The 22,397-nt window shown below is 30.9% G+C and overlaps 1 protein-coding gene across 2 annotated transcripts in view; it reads left to right on the plus strand.

The window, feature by feature from the left end:
* Positions 1–22,397, plus strand: part of LOC143244892 (tyrosine-protein phosphatase 69D-like) — a 295,265-nt gene that overhangs the window by 263,182 nt on the left and 9,686 nt on the right. For both annotated transcript variants that reach the window (XM_076490367.1, XM_076490368.1), the window contains exons 21-27: positions 7,499–7,634; positions 13,390–13,539; positions 13,778–13,871; positions 14,711–14,787; positions 15,682–15,813; positions 16,218–16,343; positions 17,864–18,015. In XM_076490367.1, the coding sequence (XP_076346482.1) occupies positions 7,499–7,634; positions 13,390–13,539; positions 13,778–13,871; positions 14,711–14,787; positions 15,682–15,813; positions 16,218–16,343; positions 17,864–18,015 (867 nt within the window). The remainder of the gene's footprint in view (positions 1–7,498; positions 7,635–13,389; positions 13,540–13,777; positions 13,872–14,710; positions 14,788–15,681; positions 15,814–16,217; positions 16,344–17,863; positions 18,016–22,397) is intronic.

Raw genomic sequence — 22,397 nt, forward strand, 5'->3', positions numbered from 1 at the left:
ATATTTGCTTACAAGATTTATACACATTTTTATTTCTTAACACAAATATATTTTAATGTACGAACAACAATACAATTTATAATAACAGTTATTACAAATAATGATTTATGTACAACAATTTTACAAGCTTACAAACAATACTGAATCTTATATCTGGTCTAGAACTGAATATTTTATTGACAATCAAGGTCCACAGCAAGTGAACTAATTCTGAGTTGATATTTTTCCACCTCATTTAAGGTAACTAACTGTTATTTCTGGAAGACCTCACACCACTTACAAACTCATTCTTACCAAAGAAGATACTTAATGTTCTCATAGAAATAATAACATCCAAAGTTGAACAGTTTGTAATGTTCATAATTTTTAAATGTTCCTAGTCAAATTCTATCATTTTCTGATTAATGGGCATTAATCACAATTTAGCTTCTGAGGCCTATAACACACTGACTATAGTAACCAAACAATATTTTATTACTGTTTCTCAGTTTGTCAGTTTACATACTTTTATACAAAATCCTTAAAGCTCAATAATATTAAGATATGCTAATGCTTTCATAAAACATACATTGTTGATTCTTACTCTTGGGAATCTTCTAGAAATTTAAAGCAGAAGTGGGACTTACACAACACATATTCAACAATATACATCAGATGCATCAAACTGAAACAAACAAAGATATTAGAATAAATGTACAACAGTAAATCCATTACATTCTGAGTTGGAATTGTTTGCATTCCATGTGCTTAGCACTTTTGATCATTCCCCATTTGTTCCTAAGATTCTGGCAACAAGGGAAAGATTCTTCTCACTAATTTATTTGCCAGCTATTTCATCCCTTTATCATAGCTCTGATCCATATCATTTGTTATGTCTTGTCAGGACTCTTCAAGTTTTATGTGGCTCATACTATTTCATTTTTAGTTAATAGGAACTGATTGTTCATTCATTTGGAACCTTTTGTTTCCCATGACAGTCTCCTATTACCTTCTTGGAGAAGAGGGCAAAGTTGGGGAGCTCTCCTACTTGGGTCTCTAAATGTTCTTTCCAGATGTCAGTAGGATTTGCACCAGACTCTCTGGGAGTATACTCATAATTCTGGTTCATATTTGACATGAAGCTATCTCATTGGTGAGTGCATGGCCCTTCTCTTTGATCAGTGTCAGTTTTGTATATTATTTATAATATCAAATGTGAAGTGGTCCCATCCTAGGTCTTCACTTTAGCACAGGTTTCATATCCTCTCCATAATTCCAGGAGCAAGTGGATTACTCCTTTTTCACTTGGAATAACTGTGAATGCTTATAATTCCAGATTGGATGTGTTCTGTTGCTTTAATCAAGTACAGCTTACATGATCCAGTCATTTAAAGTCTAGGATGTTGCCTTCTAGATTTCAGGTGGAGGAGAAAGTTTGTCCATTTAGTTGTTGCTTACTTTCTCATTCTGATTCTGGTGGTGTGAAATGAATCACCTTATAGCTACAGAGTGGGATCCAATCAAAAGTATATATACATAACATTTCAGTCCAATGCCCTAGTCACCAACATAGTTTGTAAGTATCGTGACCCCTTAATTTCAACCCAAAATTCTGTAATCTCAACTCTCTAGTTGGGGCTGGCCTATAGTGATGATCTATTCCACCTTTGATCTTGGAACTAAGTTCCAAGTGATGAACATATCTGGTCTAGATGTAGTGCAGTTTATCCACACTTGTACTATTGTACTATTTTATATCTTGGTACACTCCTATTTTTTACCTCCTTCTGAGTGTGTAAATTAACATTTTCCTAAACTGAAAATATATTTCCAATAATACTTACCTCCACTGACACTCTCCTGCCTTACTTCTCCACTAAAGGCTGATATATGTCTTGAAAAAAGAGATTACTTCAAACTCACTTGCTTATAGTGCTTCAAGTGAAAACTAGTATGCCTGTGCTGACTAGCAGTTATGATTGGCATAGTGTTTTGAATCATTCTGCAGAAGCCATCTCTGATGTTGTGATGTAAGATCTTGGCATTATTCAGAATGAAGATACCTCACAAGTAATATATAAATGCAAGAGCTGAGATGAAAAAGAAAGAAGCAGAGGACAGAGGTACACAAAATACTTTGATGATTGAAAAGATAAGACAGAAAGAAGAAATCTTCTGTATTAGTTTTGAGTTAATATTTCATTTCCTGTTTCACTCTTATTTTTCTTTTTGTCTTATCCTTTCAATCATCAAAGTATTTTGTGCACCTCTGTCCCCTGCTTTCTTTTTCATCTCAGCTCTTGCACTTATCTATTACTTGTGAGGTATCTTCATTCTGAATCATGTCAAGATCTTACATCGCTCCCCTACATAAAAAAATTTTCTCAACCCATACCAGCTGTTTTTTACATATGTAGAAGAGCATATGACCCTTATTCAAGAACCACAGTCAGTATATCTTGGCCACATCACTTCACTATCTGGAAGAAATAAGGACACATTAGATTCAACTGTCTTGTTTCTAGAAGAAAGTGGCTTTAATCCATGTTGGCTGTGATGGTACAGTGATAAATACTGGGCCTGGTGTGCTTAATCCATTGAGAAGGCTTCTACAATGGACGGTATGTCGACTGCATATGAACAAACTTCACCTGTGCCATCTCTTCCAACATTTCAATGGCTGTAAATGTGGAACAAATGTATTCATGGGAGAAACTGGCAAAGTAACAACTACACATGAGCTCATGATGTGTTCTGGGTATTTTCAGCCATGTAATGGTTGAATTTAACAAACAGTTGCACACAAATGCCAACTAATGCTTTAAATTAATCCACAGTTTTATCAAATAACATACAAGTTTTCAATGTACTTGTGCAATCAGAATACCAGTGCTTAGGATTAAAATATTTTAACAGTGAATTACTGTCATCATTATGCAATATTTGCAACCTTGGAGAAACTGATTATCAAAAATTTTAGTTTTCACCCCACTTTTCAAACTCTACTTTAACTTATATAACTTGTATTACAACCATTCTTTATACATAGTCAAATTGTCTTATCCTCTGATCCTGAAAGCAGAATGTACATACAAATTAATTTTGAGCTACTGAGCAGTTAAATATATTTCTTAGTTAAGTTTACAAATTATCAAGTGACCTCATGCAATTCAAGAAATCATGTTCTATCTTTTGTCATTAAATGTTTGAGTTACAATGATATTACTCTATATAGCTGAAATGTATGTAAGTTATTTAAATGTAATTGTTAGAAGGTGTATCAGGATTACTATTACAGCTGCAGTTTTAAGATCTGCCTTGTATAATCTGTATAATGCTCCTAGTCAGTATTATAAACTGTACATAACTGGTGAATTCGTACAAGTATAATCCAGAATTTTTGCAGTTGTATTAAAGACAGAAAACAAATTTTTAACTTTTTCTGATCTTTACATGAATTAATTTTCTGAAGATATTCATTAGTGAGTTTAGGACATATTTCCTTATCTTTCATTTCTAGAGTAGCATTCAAGGTATTATTATTACTGTTTTGTTTTCAAGTAAATGTATCAGGTTTAGGACTTTTAGAATTTTTAGTTATTCTCCAAACAATCTAAATAAAAATATTTATATTTCTCTATCTATATCTATTAAACCTTTTCTCTACATATCTTTTACCGAATTATCACATTTCTATTGTTATTCATGTCTAATAAGAGATCAACTAACTCTCAAAAATATATTTTGGTTAAATCTGTTTCATTCTTTATGAGCCTACTTTCAACTGTTTGTAAAATACTGGTCTCTTTGGCTTCATGACTTACTATAATAAGTAGTGGAGAAGAATGTTTAAATTTAGAAAATGATGTTGTAAATACTGTCCAAAAAATGAATTCTACTATTGTACTAATCCAACATTATTTGCAGTAACTGTAACTCTTGCATAACATTTCTGTGGAATTATCAGCATCACAAACCCTGCTGTGTTACTTATCTATTACCATCATTAATAGAAATTACATCTATATTTATAACTAGTAAGGGCCATTCCATGTCAAATCATCCAGGGAGCTGCAGGTTACCCCCACAGAATGCTCTGAACAATTCACATGTGCTCATCTACCCATATAATGAAAAATTGCCAAAGATTAGATCAATATCTCTAATAGTTTCTGATTTACAGCCCTGTAAAATTTAATTAATTTTTTTTATTTTTGGCAAATTCATTTTCTGGCAACTTTGGCTGCTTAAAGCTACCAGAGTAATGGTGGTAGAAGGCTGAAATTTGCTATACTGACTGAATTAATCTCATAGAATTCAAAAATGGTCTCAAACCAAGTTTATCTCTCTTAGGATTTGCATAGTGAGGCAGTAAAATCACCTGAAAACCCAAAATCATAAAAAAACATTGGTTTATTTAATAAGCCAAGACTTAATATGATACAAAGCTGAATTTTGTTTTTTAATTTCCTATAACATACCAGTTGATAAATCAGCAAATGTTGTAATTAAAAGTCTGTTAGATCTCCTGTAAATAAATTTAGCTGCATGCATCTTTTTATGATATAGCTAAAAATAGCCCTACTTCAGGCCACAGTTTGACCATGTCACCAGTTATTCAGCCTTTTCAGATTTTTACCATGTATTCTTAAATCTCTGAATATGATCTACAAAAAAAATCAGGATGGTGTTCAACCTAATTTTTGGGTTATAATTTTTTAAAGTATCCTCTGACCATACGTTTTTATTTTAAAAAAATTCATTTCAGGTGTGTTACTGTGTTAAATATATCCATACAATTTTGAAAAATACCTGTCAGAATTTTATGAATCCCACTGAAATATTCTAACCAGCCTTTCACAATGTTAAATAATGAAGTTGTAAGAAACAAGAAAGAATTAATTCATTTCTGAACAAGTTTATTGTAGTTAACTAGTTAGATCACATGGCAATGCAAATATATTATGTGTGCATTACAGTTATACAGATGTGGCTGAGTTTAAGATTCATAATATAATAAATACAAAGGTAAATCAGACACAAAAAGCACGGTGGTACAACAGGAGATAACTGAGAAAGATTATAGTCACACCAAACTGCAATAATCGTGACAATGAAATGTTTCAAAAACTGCTTTGGCAATAAATTAGCCTTAACAACATCAAATAAATATTGCTTTGTTCAGACAGCTTGAATAAATGTTTGAAATTCAAGTTTGATTATGTTGAGATCACTTTGACTTAGAACATAGTGGCAAGCACTACTGCCTTGCATGGTAGGTGCACTAATCAGACAAAGAATATGTTGGAAAGGAATCCAGCTTTCATCTTTATGTGACCTTGCAGGCCATGAGAACAGTTCGTTTCTTGATTTCTTCATAAATGACACCAACACATCGGAATGTTCATCTGATCTATCTTTTATGTTTTCCACATAACATTCATGATCATATATGCATGCCACATATTTCCCTGGCTGATAATTGTCATTGCTCTCATTAGACCCTATTTGAGCTGCTGCAGCATCACTTTCACTGCAACTACCAACAGGTACAACTGTGTACACATCATCTGATAGCCTTCTCATATACAATTTGTTGGTAGAGTGGGGAATAAAGCTATGATGTGACTTAACACCTGCCACAGTTTTGCATTTTTTATAGCACTCAAGTAGATCAAACTTTAAACAATTCTGCAAGACTGATTCCTGATTGACAAGAAAGAACTGAATGCCCTGAATGTGGTTCTTTGCCTAATGGTACATATCTGAGACACTTAAAATTCGATAATTTATTATTTTTCACAACCTTAATTTTTTTGAAGATCATGTTCAGAGATGTAAGAATATATGGTAAAGGCAGATTAGAGTATTTCAATGGGATTCATAAATTATTTCAAAATTGTATGGATATATTTGCACACAGTAACACACCTGAATTGAAGGGTTTTTTTCAAATAAACAAAGTTTGGTCAGAGGATACTTTAAAAAATTATAACTCAAAAAGTAGGTTGAACACTTTTTTTTTTTTTTTTTTTTGTAGATCATATTCAGAGATGTAAGAATATATGGTAAAATTCTGAAAAGGCTGAATAACTGGTGACATGGTCAAACTGTGGCCTGAAGTAGGGCTATTTTTAGCTATATCATAAAAAGTTGCATGCAACTACATTTTTTTACAGGAGACCTAACATACTTGTAATTACAACAATTGCTGATTTGTCAACTGATATGTTATAGGAAATTAGAAAACAAAATTCAGCTTTGTATCATATTAAGTCTTGGCTTATTAAATAAACCAATGTTTTTTTATGATTTTGGGTTTTCAGGTGATTTTACTGCCTTACTGTGCAAATCCTAAGAGAGATAAACTTGATTTGAGACCATTTTTGAATTCTGTGAGATTAATTCAGTCAGTGTAGCAAATTTCAGCCTTCTACCACCATTGCTCTTGCAGCTTCAAGCAGACAAAGTTGCCCAAAAATGAATTTGCCAAAAATAAAGAAAAAGTAACTGAATTTTACAGAGCTGTAAATCAGACACTATTACAGATATTGATCTAATTTTTGGCAGTTTTTCATTATATGGGTAGATGAGCACATGTGAATTTTTTCAAGGCATTCTGAGGGGGTCACCTGGAAAATTTTCCAAAATCTGGATGATTTGACATGGAATGACCAGTAAGATAATAGTTTTATGTGTATACTAACCTATATTCCATTAGAACAATGTTTTTTTTATATATGACAAACTATTATTTTCTTTGTTTCAGGTGTCATTATGATTGTACCCCCTTCCAGTTTTCAATACTTCAATATATTTTATTTTAGTAATTTTTTAAATCTCATGTTTAACAATTTAAATGAATACCTTTGAATTCATCAATGTATTATATATATAATCAATTTTACCTCTAGGTGTATAAACTGACACCTTAAATTTGCAATAATCTTGAAATGATACTTGTAATGAAACTTCTGATAACTTGTATGATTATTTGTAATAGTAATAAACCTCATTTCTGAATTCAAATAAACTTTTCTAGTTTATGTACATTGTATTATTTGTTTTTAAGTGGGTCTTTCAATCTAAATATGAGATCTGTGTGTTTCTGTAGTGTGTCATATGTTCATCTTGTAATAAAATTGTTTCAATACTATATACATTTATTATACTCTTAATTATTATATCAAACAGGATAATGAAGTGACCCTTGAGACATAGATCTCTGATGAAATGAAAATAATATTTTCAGTAATCCTACTTTGTTGTTGTATTAGGCATAAGGTCATTCTTATCAATAAGAACAGAATTTTTTTTTAATATCACAACATAAAAAATAGTTAATGTAAAAAAAAATAATTTCAACAGATTTTAGGTACAAAATATCAATAAAAAACGTTAAACCCAGTTGTAGGTAAGCATATGATGTAACTTAGCTGTTAATTTTTTTTATTTTATTTATAAGTCTTCTATACATATAATTTGAAGCTATATCATTCCAATACATGCTTGGTTATAGTGCTGGGGTTGGTAGGACAGGAACTTTTGTGGCCATAGACATGCTTCTACAACAGTTAGATGAAGAAAATCAAGTAGATGTGTATGGATGTGTCTGTAACTTGAGACACTCCCGGAACTTTCTTGTTCAATCTTTGGTAAGTTTATGAAATAAAAAATATTCAGATTTTGATTTTACTCATTGATGTGGTTTTATAAGTGTAATACGAGGTCTGTTCAAAAAATACGCGGACAGACATCATAAAACAAAATGTACTGTTTTTAGAAGTTACAGGTCTGGGACCCCTTCAGAGTACTCCTCCCCAACGCACATACTTATCCCAACGGTGTTTCCACTTGTTGAAACAGTCCTGGTACACTTATTTTGTAATGTCCTCCAGCTCCTTCGTCACATTTGCCTTAATCTCGGGAATCGTCTCAAATCTTCTTCCTTTCAAGGGTCTTTTGAGTTTGGGGAACAAGAAAAAATTGCAAGGAGCAAGGTCAGGTGAGTAGGGGGGTGGAGAAGAACAGTGATCGAGTGTTTGGCCAAAAACGCACGAGTTCTGAGGGCTGAATTTCGCAGCAACGCGGTGCATCTTCAATTTTTCGGTCAAAATCTCGTAACAAGATCCAACTGATATCCCACACTCTTCAGCAAGCTCCCTGACAGTCAGACGTCGATTTGCCCGCACCAGGGTGTTGATTTTGTCGACGTGTGGGTCGTCAGTTGACGTAGAAGGACGTCCAGGACGCTCATCATCTTCAATGGATTGTCTACCATCCTTAAAACGTTCATGCCACTTGAAACATGCCGTACGCTTCATAGCAACATTATCGCAAGCCGTGTTAAGCATAGCAAAAGTTTCAATCGCAGATGTTCCAAGTTTAACACAAAATTTCACAGCAAGTTGTTGCTCCTTCAGGTCATTCATTCTGGAATCTGCCAAACGAAAAAATCGCACTTCACTTAAAACCGCATAGCTAAAACACAAATGAAGATATCTGCAATCGGGAAATGGCGCCGTAATCAGCTGATCTGTGCGAACCTAGCGACACCAAGCGGATTCCACTGGAACCAACTGGAGCCGTGCAATTCAAACAGTCCGCATATTTTTTGAACAGTCCTTATATGTTTGATATGATACTAAGAAATCACTTCTTAAATGCAAGTTTCACATGTCATCACTAGGACTAAATGCTAGGCTTAGGTTAGTATGTAAAAATGAGCAAATAAGGTAGTTGGACTTGTGGGACCAATTCAGTGAAAGAATGGAGCATTTTTAGGATTTTATTTACATTTAAATAGTGTGAGGTCTGGCTTGTTTGCAAGAGTTATTAACTCAGCTGTAAGGGAAGTTTTAAACTAGGACTATACTGTGTTGAGGTTCAAGGATAAATTAAATGCAAAAATAATAAGAGGCAGAGAAAAGTTTAACATAGGAAATTAATATAGAAGTAATTATAATGGTAGGCTTAACTGTCACTATTGTAATGCTAGAAGTATAAAAAATGGTTAAATGTAGATGACTTTGATGACAGAAATTTATTTGAAATACAGGGCTACTGGTGATTTGGTAGGGATAGAATACTAAAAAGGGGAGTAGCTTTATGTGTAAAATATGAGTTACATGCTGTGGAAGTTGAAGATATAAAAGATAATAGTAAAGAAATTGAATCCATTTGGGATTTAATTAATGGATATAAAGGTAAAAGAATTTCAGTGGGAATTTGTTACAGACCACCAGATGACATAAATGAAATTAATGAGAACCTTTACAGTAAGATTAAATTTGCAGCTGTTAATAAAATCATAATTATGGGTGATTTTAGTTACAGGCATATAAACTGGGAAATACTAGAGTCAAACCATGAGTGAGAAAAATTTTTGTGAACTGTTCAAGATGGGTTTCTTCACCGATTGGTCAATGAATCTACTAAAATCAATGATATTTTAAATTTATTGTTCACATCAAATTTAGAAATAATTGACATGTTGGAATTTGGGTAACATATGGGTGCAAGTAATCATTGATCTATTAGGTTTTATGTTTTGCTGCATTTGGAGATAAGAAATGATAATGTTCTGGTCACAAATTTCAAAAATGCAAAATTTGAAGAGATGTGACAAGAAGTATCTATTGTGAATTGGGTAGCTGAGTTATTTAGAAACACTGATTAAGTGTGAAAAATATTTAATGATAATTTTTTAAGTATTTAAAGTAAACATATTTCTTATAACAAGAAAAAGGTAGCTGTAAATAGAAAAACAAGCTTGCTCATAAAGAGTGTAAGAAATAAAATTAAAGAAAAGCATTTTACATTTGGGAAAGTTAGTGAAACAGGAAATTAGGATATCAAAAAGGATGTATTAGAAAAAGTTGGCTGAAAATGTAAGTGTTAACAGTAAAGATTTCTTTAAATACATTAAGGGTAAACAAAATGTTAGAATGTGAGCAAGATCCTTGAGGGATGATAAAAGGAAGGCTAATATCTGATAATTATGATGTAGCTGAATTACTGAATTTTACTTTTTCTTCAGTTCTTACCAATTAAGATTTAAGCAGTATTTCACATATTGAACAGTTGTAGATGGAAACAAGATTGAACAAGATGACTTCATTAATTCTGACCTTGTTAAAAAAACACTGTGAAATTTAAAGAACAAAAAGACTCCTGTGCCAGATATTATTGCTCCAAAGGTTTTGAAAGGAGGTTAAGGATTAGATATGTAAGCCACTTGCTATTTATTGTCTGTCAGCAGTTACCAGAGAATTGGAAGTCAGCTAATGTCATTCCTCTTATCGTAGTAGGTGATAAAAAATTGTTCCAGTAATTGTAGTCCCATTAATTTTATATCAGCTGTGGTAAAAGATTTGGAAAGTCTGATAAAATAAATGTTTTACCAAGTAACTTAATAAAATTTAGAATTTTATTGGATAGTCAACATGGTTTCATTAAGGTAAAATCTTGCTTTACAAGTCTTTTGACATTTTTTTAAAAAGGTTACTGCTTATGTAGACAAGAGGTAAGGGTGTAGATTTGATGCATCTTGATTTCCAGAAAACACTTGTTAATGTGTCACATAAAAGGCTTGTAAAAAGTTAGTTATCTCTTTAGGTATGGGAAATAAGGTAGTAAATCAGATAGAAGAGTGGCTGGTTGGAAGAAAGCAGAAGATTATTACAAGTGGAGCTCAGTTATTCTGGATTAATTTCATCAGTGGGGTACCTCAGAGCTCAGTGTTAGGACCTTTGCTAATTTGTGATTTACATCAATGACATTGATGAGGAATAGTCAATAAATTACTTACATTTGCAGATGATATTAAGGTCTTTGGCCTTTCTAGCTGTGAAGAGGATGCTGCTGATTTAAAAAAATGATTTAGATCATTTAATGAGTTGAGCAGATAAATGGCAAATAAGCTTTAATTATAACAAATGCAAGATAATGCATGTGGGTTATCATAATTTGAATAATAAGCAGGAGCAGATTTAAGCCTAAATGCATAGTCAGTTAAAACAATTGGAGCCCAGTAGGCTCAGTTCATACCAATATTATAAATAAAGTAAAAACAAGTAGGGGCCTGGCCTTAAAGACAAGACTGGTTATCTGACTGTTTATTCAATCCCTGATTATAAGCATAATTTAGATGAAAATAACCTTAACAATGTTATGAAGAAAGGAGATCTTGGTGTAATAATTGATTAGTCTCTAAAACCATCTAAGTAGTGTACTGTTGCTCGAGGTAGGGCAAGCAGGATTTTAGGTTGTATCTATAGAAATATTGAATACAAGTCTAAAGGTTATAATTTTATTATATAGGTCACTGGTTAGGCTACATTTAGAGTATTGCCCTCAGTCTTGGATTGCTTACTTTTGAAGGACATTGAATTGCTGGAAAAGGTTTATAGAAGGGTTACTTGAATGATGCATGGGATGAAAGGGTTATCATAATAAGAATGGATTGAAATAAATTTCTCAAATTGTTTTCTCATAAAAGAAAGAAGTGTTGGATTATCTGATTGAGGTGTTTAATATTTCAAAGGGAATTGATGGGTTGATGCATTATTTTTTAATACTTAATTAAAATAGTAGGAATAGTGAATGCAAATATAAATTTTGGCAGAGTACAAGCCATCTTCAGTTAAAATAGTTTTATTTTTTTAACAGCATGGTTGCCTTCAGATGTTGTGCAGGCAGCAAATTTAAGTCAGTTTAAAATAGAACTTTAACTAAGTGAATAATAATGACTGACTTAAAGTTTTTATTTTAAATTTATTAATTAAATAGTTTTAGTTTAGTTTAAAGGATGAGACATTTGAAACAGCTCACTTGTTGTCTCAAAACATAATGTTATGTATTATAGTCATTTTATTTTATCTATTATAAAAAATCATATTTATAAGTTTGACTTTTTTTTCAATAAATGGCTAAATTATGATAAGATACAATCAGAATGTTATTTACAGTTTGGATTTTCTCACAGTTTTTAAATTTTGGTGGACTCAGCAGATAGCCCAATTTGGCTTTCCTATAAGAAAACCCACAAATTCATAAATGGATGATTTTGATTATCAAGAACTTCTTCAATTCTTAATATGATATGAAATTTATGTTAAGTGGTTAAACAGAAGACAAGAAGTAGGCTAAAATACACAAATGAGAAAGACTTTTTTTTGATTAGGTCAATTTATTTGGTATTTGCTACTAAGAATTATTTCACTACTGGATTTCCCTGACCCCTTGCATAGAACTTGCTATTACTTGAGACTGCACGAGAATGTGATAGCATTAAACCCAGTTATTAGTGGGATAGTAGATTTATTTGGGTGCAACATTTCATTTCCAACAGTGTGACATAAATAACATGCTTATGTACAACATTCAGTGTACAAAAATATGTTCAAAATGTATGTAAATCCCATTAAATCTTACTGAAGATCATACTAGTTTAATCTGTTTTTATTATTTTCCTTTTAATCTGTCCTAGTGAAAAATGCTTCAAAATTAGGAAACTTAATCTCAGGTAAAGCAGGAGAATGCATAAAATTTAATCCTAGACCCTAAGATGAGCCTTAGACCCTATCTATAATAGATATACCTATGGCATACATTCCCTCACTTCACTCAGTCAAATACACTTTGGGCCCTCTTACTTTTTACTTGCCTCTAACACCTCTGTGTGTGATACATGCCATGACAAAACCATAATGAAATAAGGAATAGGAAATTAAACTTGTATTGTAAACAATTAAAAGACAAAAGCTTGGTCAACAATGATTTTTATTTACTTTTAAGAAGTACAGATGCAAGAAAACCAAAAATGCATAAAGAATATTTTTCAATGAAATCAATCCAATCAGTGTATGATTGCTTCATTAATGATTTATCTAAATGATTAGCTCAGATCATGAAACAATACAAAAAAAAAATGGAACAAGAGTGAATCCTCAACAGACATGCATTTAAAATTCTTTTAGGCATTATTAAAGAAAATTAATCTATAAGACTTTTTTTTTTTTGCTTTTATTAGCTACATATTTCTGTGCTAGCAATATAAAGTATGGGGTGTTGTACATGATCATATCTCACTCTTCTAAATGAGTATACTATTCAACCAGTAATTGATTCAAGAATGATATATATCTACGTGTGTGTGTGTGTGTTAAATAGTTAATTATTAAAAACATCTGTTACTTGATTTAATTGTTTAAATGAAGTAAAGTTTTTCTTTATTAATAGCAAATTTACTACTTTAAAATTACTACCTTCTTTGGATTGCACATTTTCATACAGAAAAAGTTGAAGTCTTTATCTATTGTCTGATATAAACTTAAAATATATGTTAAAAACTTGCATGTTTCTTACTGTAAACCTAATTAATGACTTTACTATCTTTTGATATGGTAGAAACAATACATATTTGTCTACCGAGCCTTGCTAGAACATGCTCAGTTTGGAGACACAGAAATGGAAATCAGACATTTCAAGGATCATTATGAACACCTGAGGGATAAAGTGCAAGGTCAGGAGAAAAGTCGTCTAGAGCTGGAGTTTGAGGTCAGTTTTAACAGATTATTTTTAGATAAATGTGAGATATGAACAAATAAAATAATTTTACATAGATTTTTAACAAACTGTGTGTATAAATGGGTCATCCAAACAAATGCAATAGCTGATAATTATTTATAGTATTGTATGGGAATTGTAGAAATTATATAATTCAAACAGTAAATGCATATTTTTATTCCTCATTCAGTTTTGTCTATTTTTAATATTCAGTTTACAATATTTTCAGAAACTTGGAGAAGTAATTGAAGATACTAAAACCTGCTGTGTGGGAACCATGGAGATGAACATGAATAAAAATAGATACAGTTTTATAATCCCATGTATGTCCTTCTTTTATTTTGTAATGCATATTTTTACCAAGTAAATTTCTTTGTCATATTACTTAATATCATAAATGCATATATTTGTTATTTTTCTCTATGTGAACATAAATAAGATCAGTGTAATGGAATATGGATCTCATGATTTGTCATTCAAATCTTTTCATCACTACTGAGAAAAAATATTGCAATTTGAGACCATGGGTGCATAAAAAAATGTGACAGTCAAATTCGTTATTTAGTAAGGTATGTTTAATTGTAGGGGTTGTAGTTGGTGCTTCTAACTAGCTGTCTTACCTCTAATTTGAGTTCAAAAATCAGGAATGACTATCTGTTTTGTTTGTTGTTGTTTTTTAAGCAAAGCTACATTGAGGGGGAATGACTAAATCAGGTAGCTTTGTACCAATACCCATGAACAAACTGTGTATATGTATTATAGTCATGTGCTCATACTTGTTTTAACTGACTAAACTTTACACCACTCCACTCTCATGATAATACCTAACCTATTATTGATACTTGAAATAATTTTTGAAAATAATATAAATAAAGAATTTTCAAAAACAAAAAGGTGCATTTGAAATTGTTGAAGTTGGTCATGTAATCAAAGCTAAATTATTGTGTTTGTAAATTGTCCTTATACAACCTGATTGTCTCTTCTTGATGTTAGATTACTAATGTACATCATTTTACCTCATGGTGTGAGGTTACAAACAGAACAAAAATCCAGTGTAGAGTGACTTACAAAGTCGGTTTTAGCATTTTAAACATGCTTAACAATGGCTGTTTTATATATAAGTGTTGAAATATCTATAGTAAAAGAAAATTTTTCCTTATAGATGATATTAACAGGGTAATTCTTTCTCCTACTGCATCTCGAGACCACTCATCCTATATCAATGCTTCATTCATTCAGGTAAGAAAAATGTGCTTATTGTTGAAAGGAATATATACACGCATGACAACTTTAAGAAGTTACTAGAAGTGAAGCTCACTTACACAAAAAGAGTTATTTAAAATTTTAAATTGCTATTTCATTGGACATGCAATGTCACAGAATAGCAAAGTATTTTATAAATAAAATGGATGTTTGCATTTAGTTTTTGTTTTAAAGTTAGTTTTTCAGATAGGTGTGTAATTTATTGTTTTCTTGATAAAAGATGTAATGAAATATCAAAAGAAAAGTCATGATAATTTTAATTTCTTCATTCTAAAATGGCAAAGTAAAGGTTTCCAATAAAATGTACATATCAGCATTTTAACAATACTTTGATTATCTAATTATTTATCTTAATAGTGTTTGTTGCAACAGGCAGAGTTAAAATGCTATTTATAAGCATCATCACTGATGATTCCAATAAGTTATAAAGGTTAAAATAATAGATAAACAAACAAAAACTTGAAAACTAAGCATTTTGAGACAACAGGTCTACCTTTCAAAAGACTTAGGTTCTGATATCTTTGTTTAGTTGTACATCATCAATTACAAGCCATCAAGTTTCACAATGTGGATAAACCTAAACTATTATAGCTTGATCTCTTTAAGGGAAATAAATGATAAACTATCACAATAAAACTAATAAAATACAATCATGAATTGCAACAGCTTTATTGTACATCACTTTCTTAAAACCTGTGCTGGACTAGTTTACCTTGAATCACAAATGTGTTTAACAGTCTTAACATAATATTTCATCCTGTCTGTTACTCTAAAAGGGACTATATGTTGTCAGCTTAAATGTATCTTTTGAATAAATTTGTCAAAAATTTATTGATACAGTACCTTCATGCAAACAAGTTTTCTTTGCAGGGTTATGATCGATCTCTGTCCTTCATTATCACACAAGACCCTTTAGAGAACACAATGAATGAGTTCTGGAGGATGATAAAGGAACAGTCTGTTACAACTGTAGTGATGTTATCTGAGCTTGGAGTAGGGCAGGTATATGTACAGGTGTCTTTCTTTTAAATTACATGAAATTACTTTCAACATTCATAATAGTAGTATGAAAACAAATGGTAAATAAGTTAATTATTTAATGTAATACCTTTAATTACTAAGACATTTCAATATCATGAGTTTTTCTAACAAAATTGTCACAGATACCTGTACACAAAAATATTAAGAATTTTATATGTATTTAATTAACATAAATTTAAATTTTTTAATGTAAAATTTGTTAGTGTAATATTTGTTACATTATTGAACAATAGCAGTAACAAATGTAATGCAAGTGCTGATTCAGTTGATTCAGTATCATTATTTGATATTAAAATGATATTCAAATAAGTTAGGTTCATTTAATATACAAATATATATTATTTATTTTATTACTTATTTTGTAGACAAAATGTCAGCAGTATTGGCCAGGAAAAGAAGAAAATGAATATGACTGCATCAAAGTTAAGTTTCTGAATGAGGAAACAAGAGAATCCATTACCAAAAGAGAATTTCAAGTCATTAACACAAAGGTGATTTTTATTAATAAAACAAATTGCTCTGACAAGCTTCATTGAGGTTCACCCAAGACACTTGCACAAAAATTCTATAACATGTGATTAATATGTGGCATCCATTATTCAATACATAAGCCTTCAAAAAAAAACATATAAAGGGCTTTTACTTGTTATAACTGTAACATTTAATCTACATTGCTAAACTTAAAAATTGTAAGCAGTGTGTGATAAGTTTTATGTTAGCTTGTAACGAAGGCCTTAACTAGTCATAATAAGATAATGCTGCTAGCAACATGAAGATAAACTTGACTTTTGTGATGATATTCCATTCTTAACATAATAATCTAATAAGCTGATGAATAACCATATCATGATTATGGAATTATGTTAACTAAAATATAGTTGCATATATAACATATAAACTTCTGTGGCTTTAAAATCTTGAGTTCATTATACTAAATAATTCTAAACTTAAGAATGGAGTTTTTTAAAATTAAATGTTATATCAAACATAAGGGTATGGAAGAAGAACAATATTATTTTGGTGCAGATGTTTGAAGGAAATGAAACTGATTGTATATGCTTAAAGCCTTGTAATATGTTATGGTTTGTATAATCCTTAGTTTTTATGAATTATTTTTGTATCTGCTATTTTCAATTTCCTTTAAAGCATCTGAAAAAATATGAATGATACAAAAAGAGTCTACTGGTTAATGCTATAATAACTGTGTAGACTTGATTAAGAAAGGTCCACTTTTCAAAATGTTTGGATTATAAAGTTTTTGTTTTCTTTTGTTCATGTATGCTGTAAAGCATTTAAAACTCCTACCCTATTAGAGTTCATAGTGAGACAAAATAACTGTACAGAGTTTTTTTTTGTCTCAATAACTATAATACAGAGGTTTATGTATATTAATGTAAAATTTTTTTGTCAATTAATGTAATTTTTTGTAAAAACGTTTGTTTCATCAATAACCAATAATCATCCTGTATTGATTTATTATTTCATCATTTGGTGACAAAAGTATTAAAGGAAAAAAAAAGAGAGATAAAGACTGATATGTCAGATACTTGGACAAACAGACTAGATGTTGCTTTAAAGTAGGTCAGTGTTGACACAATACCTGATCAGAGCATTTGGATGGTTTCTGTGATTGAATTTCAAAATTAGGTTCTTTTTCTTTCTGGTTGAACTAGAAGTTTCAAAGTTGTATCACAATTGATTTAGAAGATCTATGAATTTTAGATGTGTTGTTCATAAAAGTATGGATTAGGAAGTTTTAAATTGTGAGTATATTTTAAGTGTGATGTTAATGTTTAGATAATTCCTAGTGTAGAATAAAGGTTTGTTGGGTTATCTTTCAAAAACTATTACAATAGATTTAAAAGTTAAATATCTGAGGAATATACATGCTTATATACATATAGACACACACACACATCTAAATTTACAAGATTACATACACAGAGTTAATGCAGTGTTATGTTGTTAATGAATGTTAAGTGTTTTCAGATGGTTTTCCTGTTTTTTACAGAATAACGACAACCATACCCTCACTCAGTTTCAGTTCCTTGACTGGTCCAGTACAGTTCCTGAAAACACAAAAGTCCTTATTGACTTGATTGAACAAGCTCAACAGAATAAAGAACAGGATTCTAGTAGTGGTCCTATTACTGTTCACTGCAGGTTTGCCTATCTTTAAAAATATGTTGGTTATTATAACATTTAAAAAAATTGTAAACCTTTAGACTGAAATAGAGTAAAAATAGGAGGGGGGATTGTTAACCATATACATATTTATTCACTGTTCTACAAGCAGAGAACATAACACTGATGACAATTGTAGAATACAGATAGAAATTCTAAAAATAACAAACAAGTTATGGAATGTTAAAAAAAATCTCTGGTCAGTAAAACATACACACACATTTTTGTTTGTTTGTATGCTTCATTAACTGGCATTTAAGTTTATTAAAACTCTGTGCATGTGATCTAGTCTGCAAGTACTTTGTTCTTCCTATCTGTTTGTCTTTCATTGGGTATTTTAGGTGACACTTAATAAAAGTAAATTTCAGCTTATATGTATTTATGAACACACACATCTTTAGGTATTCTTAATGGCAATAGGTAAATTCTTTAGTTGCCAGATATTTTGTAGAAATTCTGTGTAATAACAAATTCATGATTTATTGAAGGCTTCAAAAGTATGAAAGGTTACTCTGTTTAAATTACACAACTATCAAAGAAAAATAAAGTTTTTCTCAAAACATTCAGTTTTAGCTACTTTCACTATTTTAGTTGTACATATATAACATATATCTCTAACCTTCTACCATTCTCACTGTGTATAATCAAAGAGTTCTGCAAGTTCATACTATATATATATTGATAAAAACTCATATACCTCTGTTTGTTTTCTCAGATATTCAGTTACTATTATGGCACATTTGTTTTCATAATTTGACAATGATAATAGGATAGGGACACAAAAACTACTCTTCACAATGATACTCCAATATCATACTATTGCTACATTACTACTGTTTTAAGCAAGCATTATGGGTTCTGTACCACTTTAACAGAAATTTAACAATAAATGCTATTACATTTTATATGCAAGTCTTGAATTAAAGTGTCCAGTTTTGAGATTAAAGAGATAAAAAAGTGATTATTATAAGGGGAACCTTGTCATAAACAATTATAATTGTTCTTCACAATCTGTTGCTTTTCATTTTCTTCACAGAATTTTACGCAGTTGGATCAGTTCTACTGAAACCATTACATTTTAACCAGTGAACTGTAAAGAAATAATACTGTGTGCCAAGTTGTTGTTCTTGCTTTACATATGATTCATTTCATGGAAGATTTAATACTGTTCTTAAATTGAGAATTTTGGAATTGTTCTCTGGAACCCTAAACAGCTATCCTATTAAAGCACTTGTGAAAATTCAACATCTCTTACTCAAAACTAATATAATTAAAGTTCACATTATCTAAAACCATCTTAATTAAACAGCAGCCATTACAGTACTTTGATGCTTGTGCTCACATGTCTGCTCACCTACTTCTTTCCAGCAGAACTTACATAGCTTCTCTAATATCATGTGAAAAGAACAGACCATATCAAAAAGGTTCAATAGTGTGATGAAAAATTCACTGACTTTATATATGCTTCTAGTTTTGTACCATTTTTCTGGTTAAAATTGTCCCACACTCATTGAGTCCAAGAAAACACACATTGTAATGTATCTTCTATCTGTTGGTTAGGTTTCAGGTTTGCTCTTTTTAATTTTCTGTCTACAGTGTTAAAAATATTGTTTTAGACTATGATTTTACAAGATGAATAAACACTATATGCCTGGATAATCCATCCTGAACACACATTTGATTGTTTTATGTTATTTTATAGCTTCTGTGTCCTTAATGTGACAGTTAAATATCTAGGTAGAGTTGTGCCAGATGTCTTGCAGAATAACAGAATGATTTATTGAAGGCTTCAAAGTGTAAAATATTACTGTTTTTATATTTTTAACAGACAAGTAGCTAACATTTAACCTTTTCAAAGAAAAACGTTTTTCACAAAACATTCACAGTTTTAACTAAAATGTATCTACTTTAAACATGCATTATGTTTTCTCTTTAAGTTTATACATAATTTTTAAAATTGTATTTGAGAAGTTTATACCTTTGTAATATCTGAATGGTAAAAACAGTAATTTATCATTTGATATTTTTAATTGACTGAGTTTTAAAATTCTACTTCACTATAAGATTTTCCACAATTTTTAAAGCATCTTGATGATACACACTTCCATAGTTTAAACTGATAATTTCTCAACTTCTCCATAGTATTCTATGTAGGTTGATTTTAATAACAGAGAATATCTCTGCTCTGCTAACCTTTATGTCCATCCAAAAACTAGAACGGTAATGTTAACATTTTCACTACCTGAAAATTTATTTTCAATAAATACTCATCTTCCTTCAACAAATAGCTTCTTTCCTCTTGAGTTCACACATTCAGTTAGAGATCTGCAAGTCACCAGCCTTGTAAAACAGATTAAACTGTGCCACTGCATGATAGTACCATCATGTAGCAGAACTCTCCGACAATAGGAGTGTAACACATCTTCAGGTGCAGTGACTCTTTCTACATTAGCACACAAGAATCCTAATTCTTTGATAAAACAATAAAGAAAGCTGCACTGGGAAAGCAGGAAGAATGGTTGGGAATGTAAATAGAGGTGAGAAGAGAGGATTTATATGATGCTAATAATCAGAATCATCCACCATATGTGTCACAAGGATGTGCAGAATAGATAAACAACTGTCTAGGCATTTAATTCTTCCATGCCATTACAGAATGTAAATTTCAACACTTTGGTAATGCTTAACTGATCCCTGTTGACAACTGAATGAACCAAGGTGAAAATACTTATCATTCTTTAAAATTACCTTACACTTGTACCAAGGTTGTGTCATAAGGGTTCTGTTTGAATGAACATACTGATCAAATTTAGGGTCTGAAATAACTGTCATGGTACTACATGCAGTATCTTAATTACATAAAAAGAACCCATCAAGTAGTGAGCATATGGTATTGGTATATGCTAGAAGAAATCAATTTGATAGCACTCCACAAATAAACTATGATAAAAACAGTGCTTAGCACTATTTGTTAAGTTTTGTTATCATGCCACATCCCAACAAGAGCATAGAGGATTGTCAGTAGAGCAGAGAGTTCATGTAAAAGCTTTATGTGATGCAGGTTGGACTCTCCAATGAATTGTTGCAGATTTGAAATACTCCCCAAACATTGTTGATTACACGCTAGATCATGAGACAAAGATAACTTTGAAAATAGGAAAAGAAGAAGCATAACACTTAAACTCAATAATTCTAGTGTTAAGTATATTCACTTATCCAACCTTCAGGACAGAAGAGAGACAGCCAACTGATTTTAAGCATGAGTTAAGCCAGCTTGCACTAAATGACTGAAAAGTGTTTAGATCTACAATATCAAGAAGACTCAATGAAAATGAAATATTTTGTCATGTAGCAGTTAAGACACATTTACTTCAATTACCAAATATTGTCAAGAGCCTGAAATGTGCTACAAAATACAAAAAACTGAACTGTTGATGATTGGAAAATGGAGTTATGGATAGGTTAATCCAAATTTAAAATATTTAGTCCAAAATGAGAATACTGAATATTTAATTATTAGTTTAAAGGTTTCATTTGAAATAAAGGAATAAAACCTTAAATGGTGTAACACTATGAACTGTAATATGCTTGATAATATTAAGTTCGTTAAACTACATTGCTAGTAAAGTGATTTAATTAAGTTTTGAATGTAACTTAGAAACACGACATATACAGAAAGGAATTTAAAGAGTTCACTGGTAGTCATGAGTTAAGAGTTCCAGGAATAGGAGGAAGATCAATGGCAATGACTGGAACCCTTAACCCACGACCACCAGTTTATTTTTAATGTTTTCCTTTCTTATTTTTATCATTGCTTATTTATGTCAAAACACATCAGCAAATGCCCTGTGAGTGATGTAACACTTTCTGGCAGAGATGATGTAACCTGCAGCAAAAATATTTGCACGTTCTTATTTATAAACCACATGTTGTAAAGAGGTGAAGACATGACATTATACTTACAACCCAAATAATTGTACATTAATGATAACAGAGAAAATAGGAAACAAATTATGAACATTTACCTTAAAAACTTTATTTACTAAGGAGGTTCTAGAAATTATGCAAATAAAATAAAAACTTCTAAGATAATGAGTAGTATTTTTATACTCATTATGAAAATCACCTTGCAGGTAAACTACTCAAAGTCTGAGTGCAAATAACTACAATATGTAATGAATTTTTATTAGAAGTAGTGGAAAGAAAATAATAAATGATGTGGTAAAAGGGTGAATGAAAGAAGGTATAACCAACAAACCATGTCACAGAAAGCAACTATGAAAAAAGGACTGAGCAGGATAAAGGAGAAAATAAGATGAGAATAAGAAGGAGATTTCTTTCCAGGTGAAGAATGATACATC

This window comes from Tachypleus tridentatus, chromosome 2, assembly GCF_004210375.1.
Source record: "Tachypleus tridentatus isolate NWPU-2018 chromosome 2, ASM421037v1, whole genome shotgun sequence".
Taxonomy (NCBI): Eukaryota; Metazoa; Arthropoda; class Merostomata; order Xiphosura; family Limulidae; genus Tachypleus; species Tachypleus tridentatus.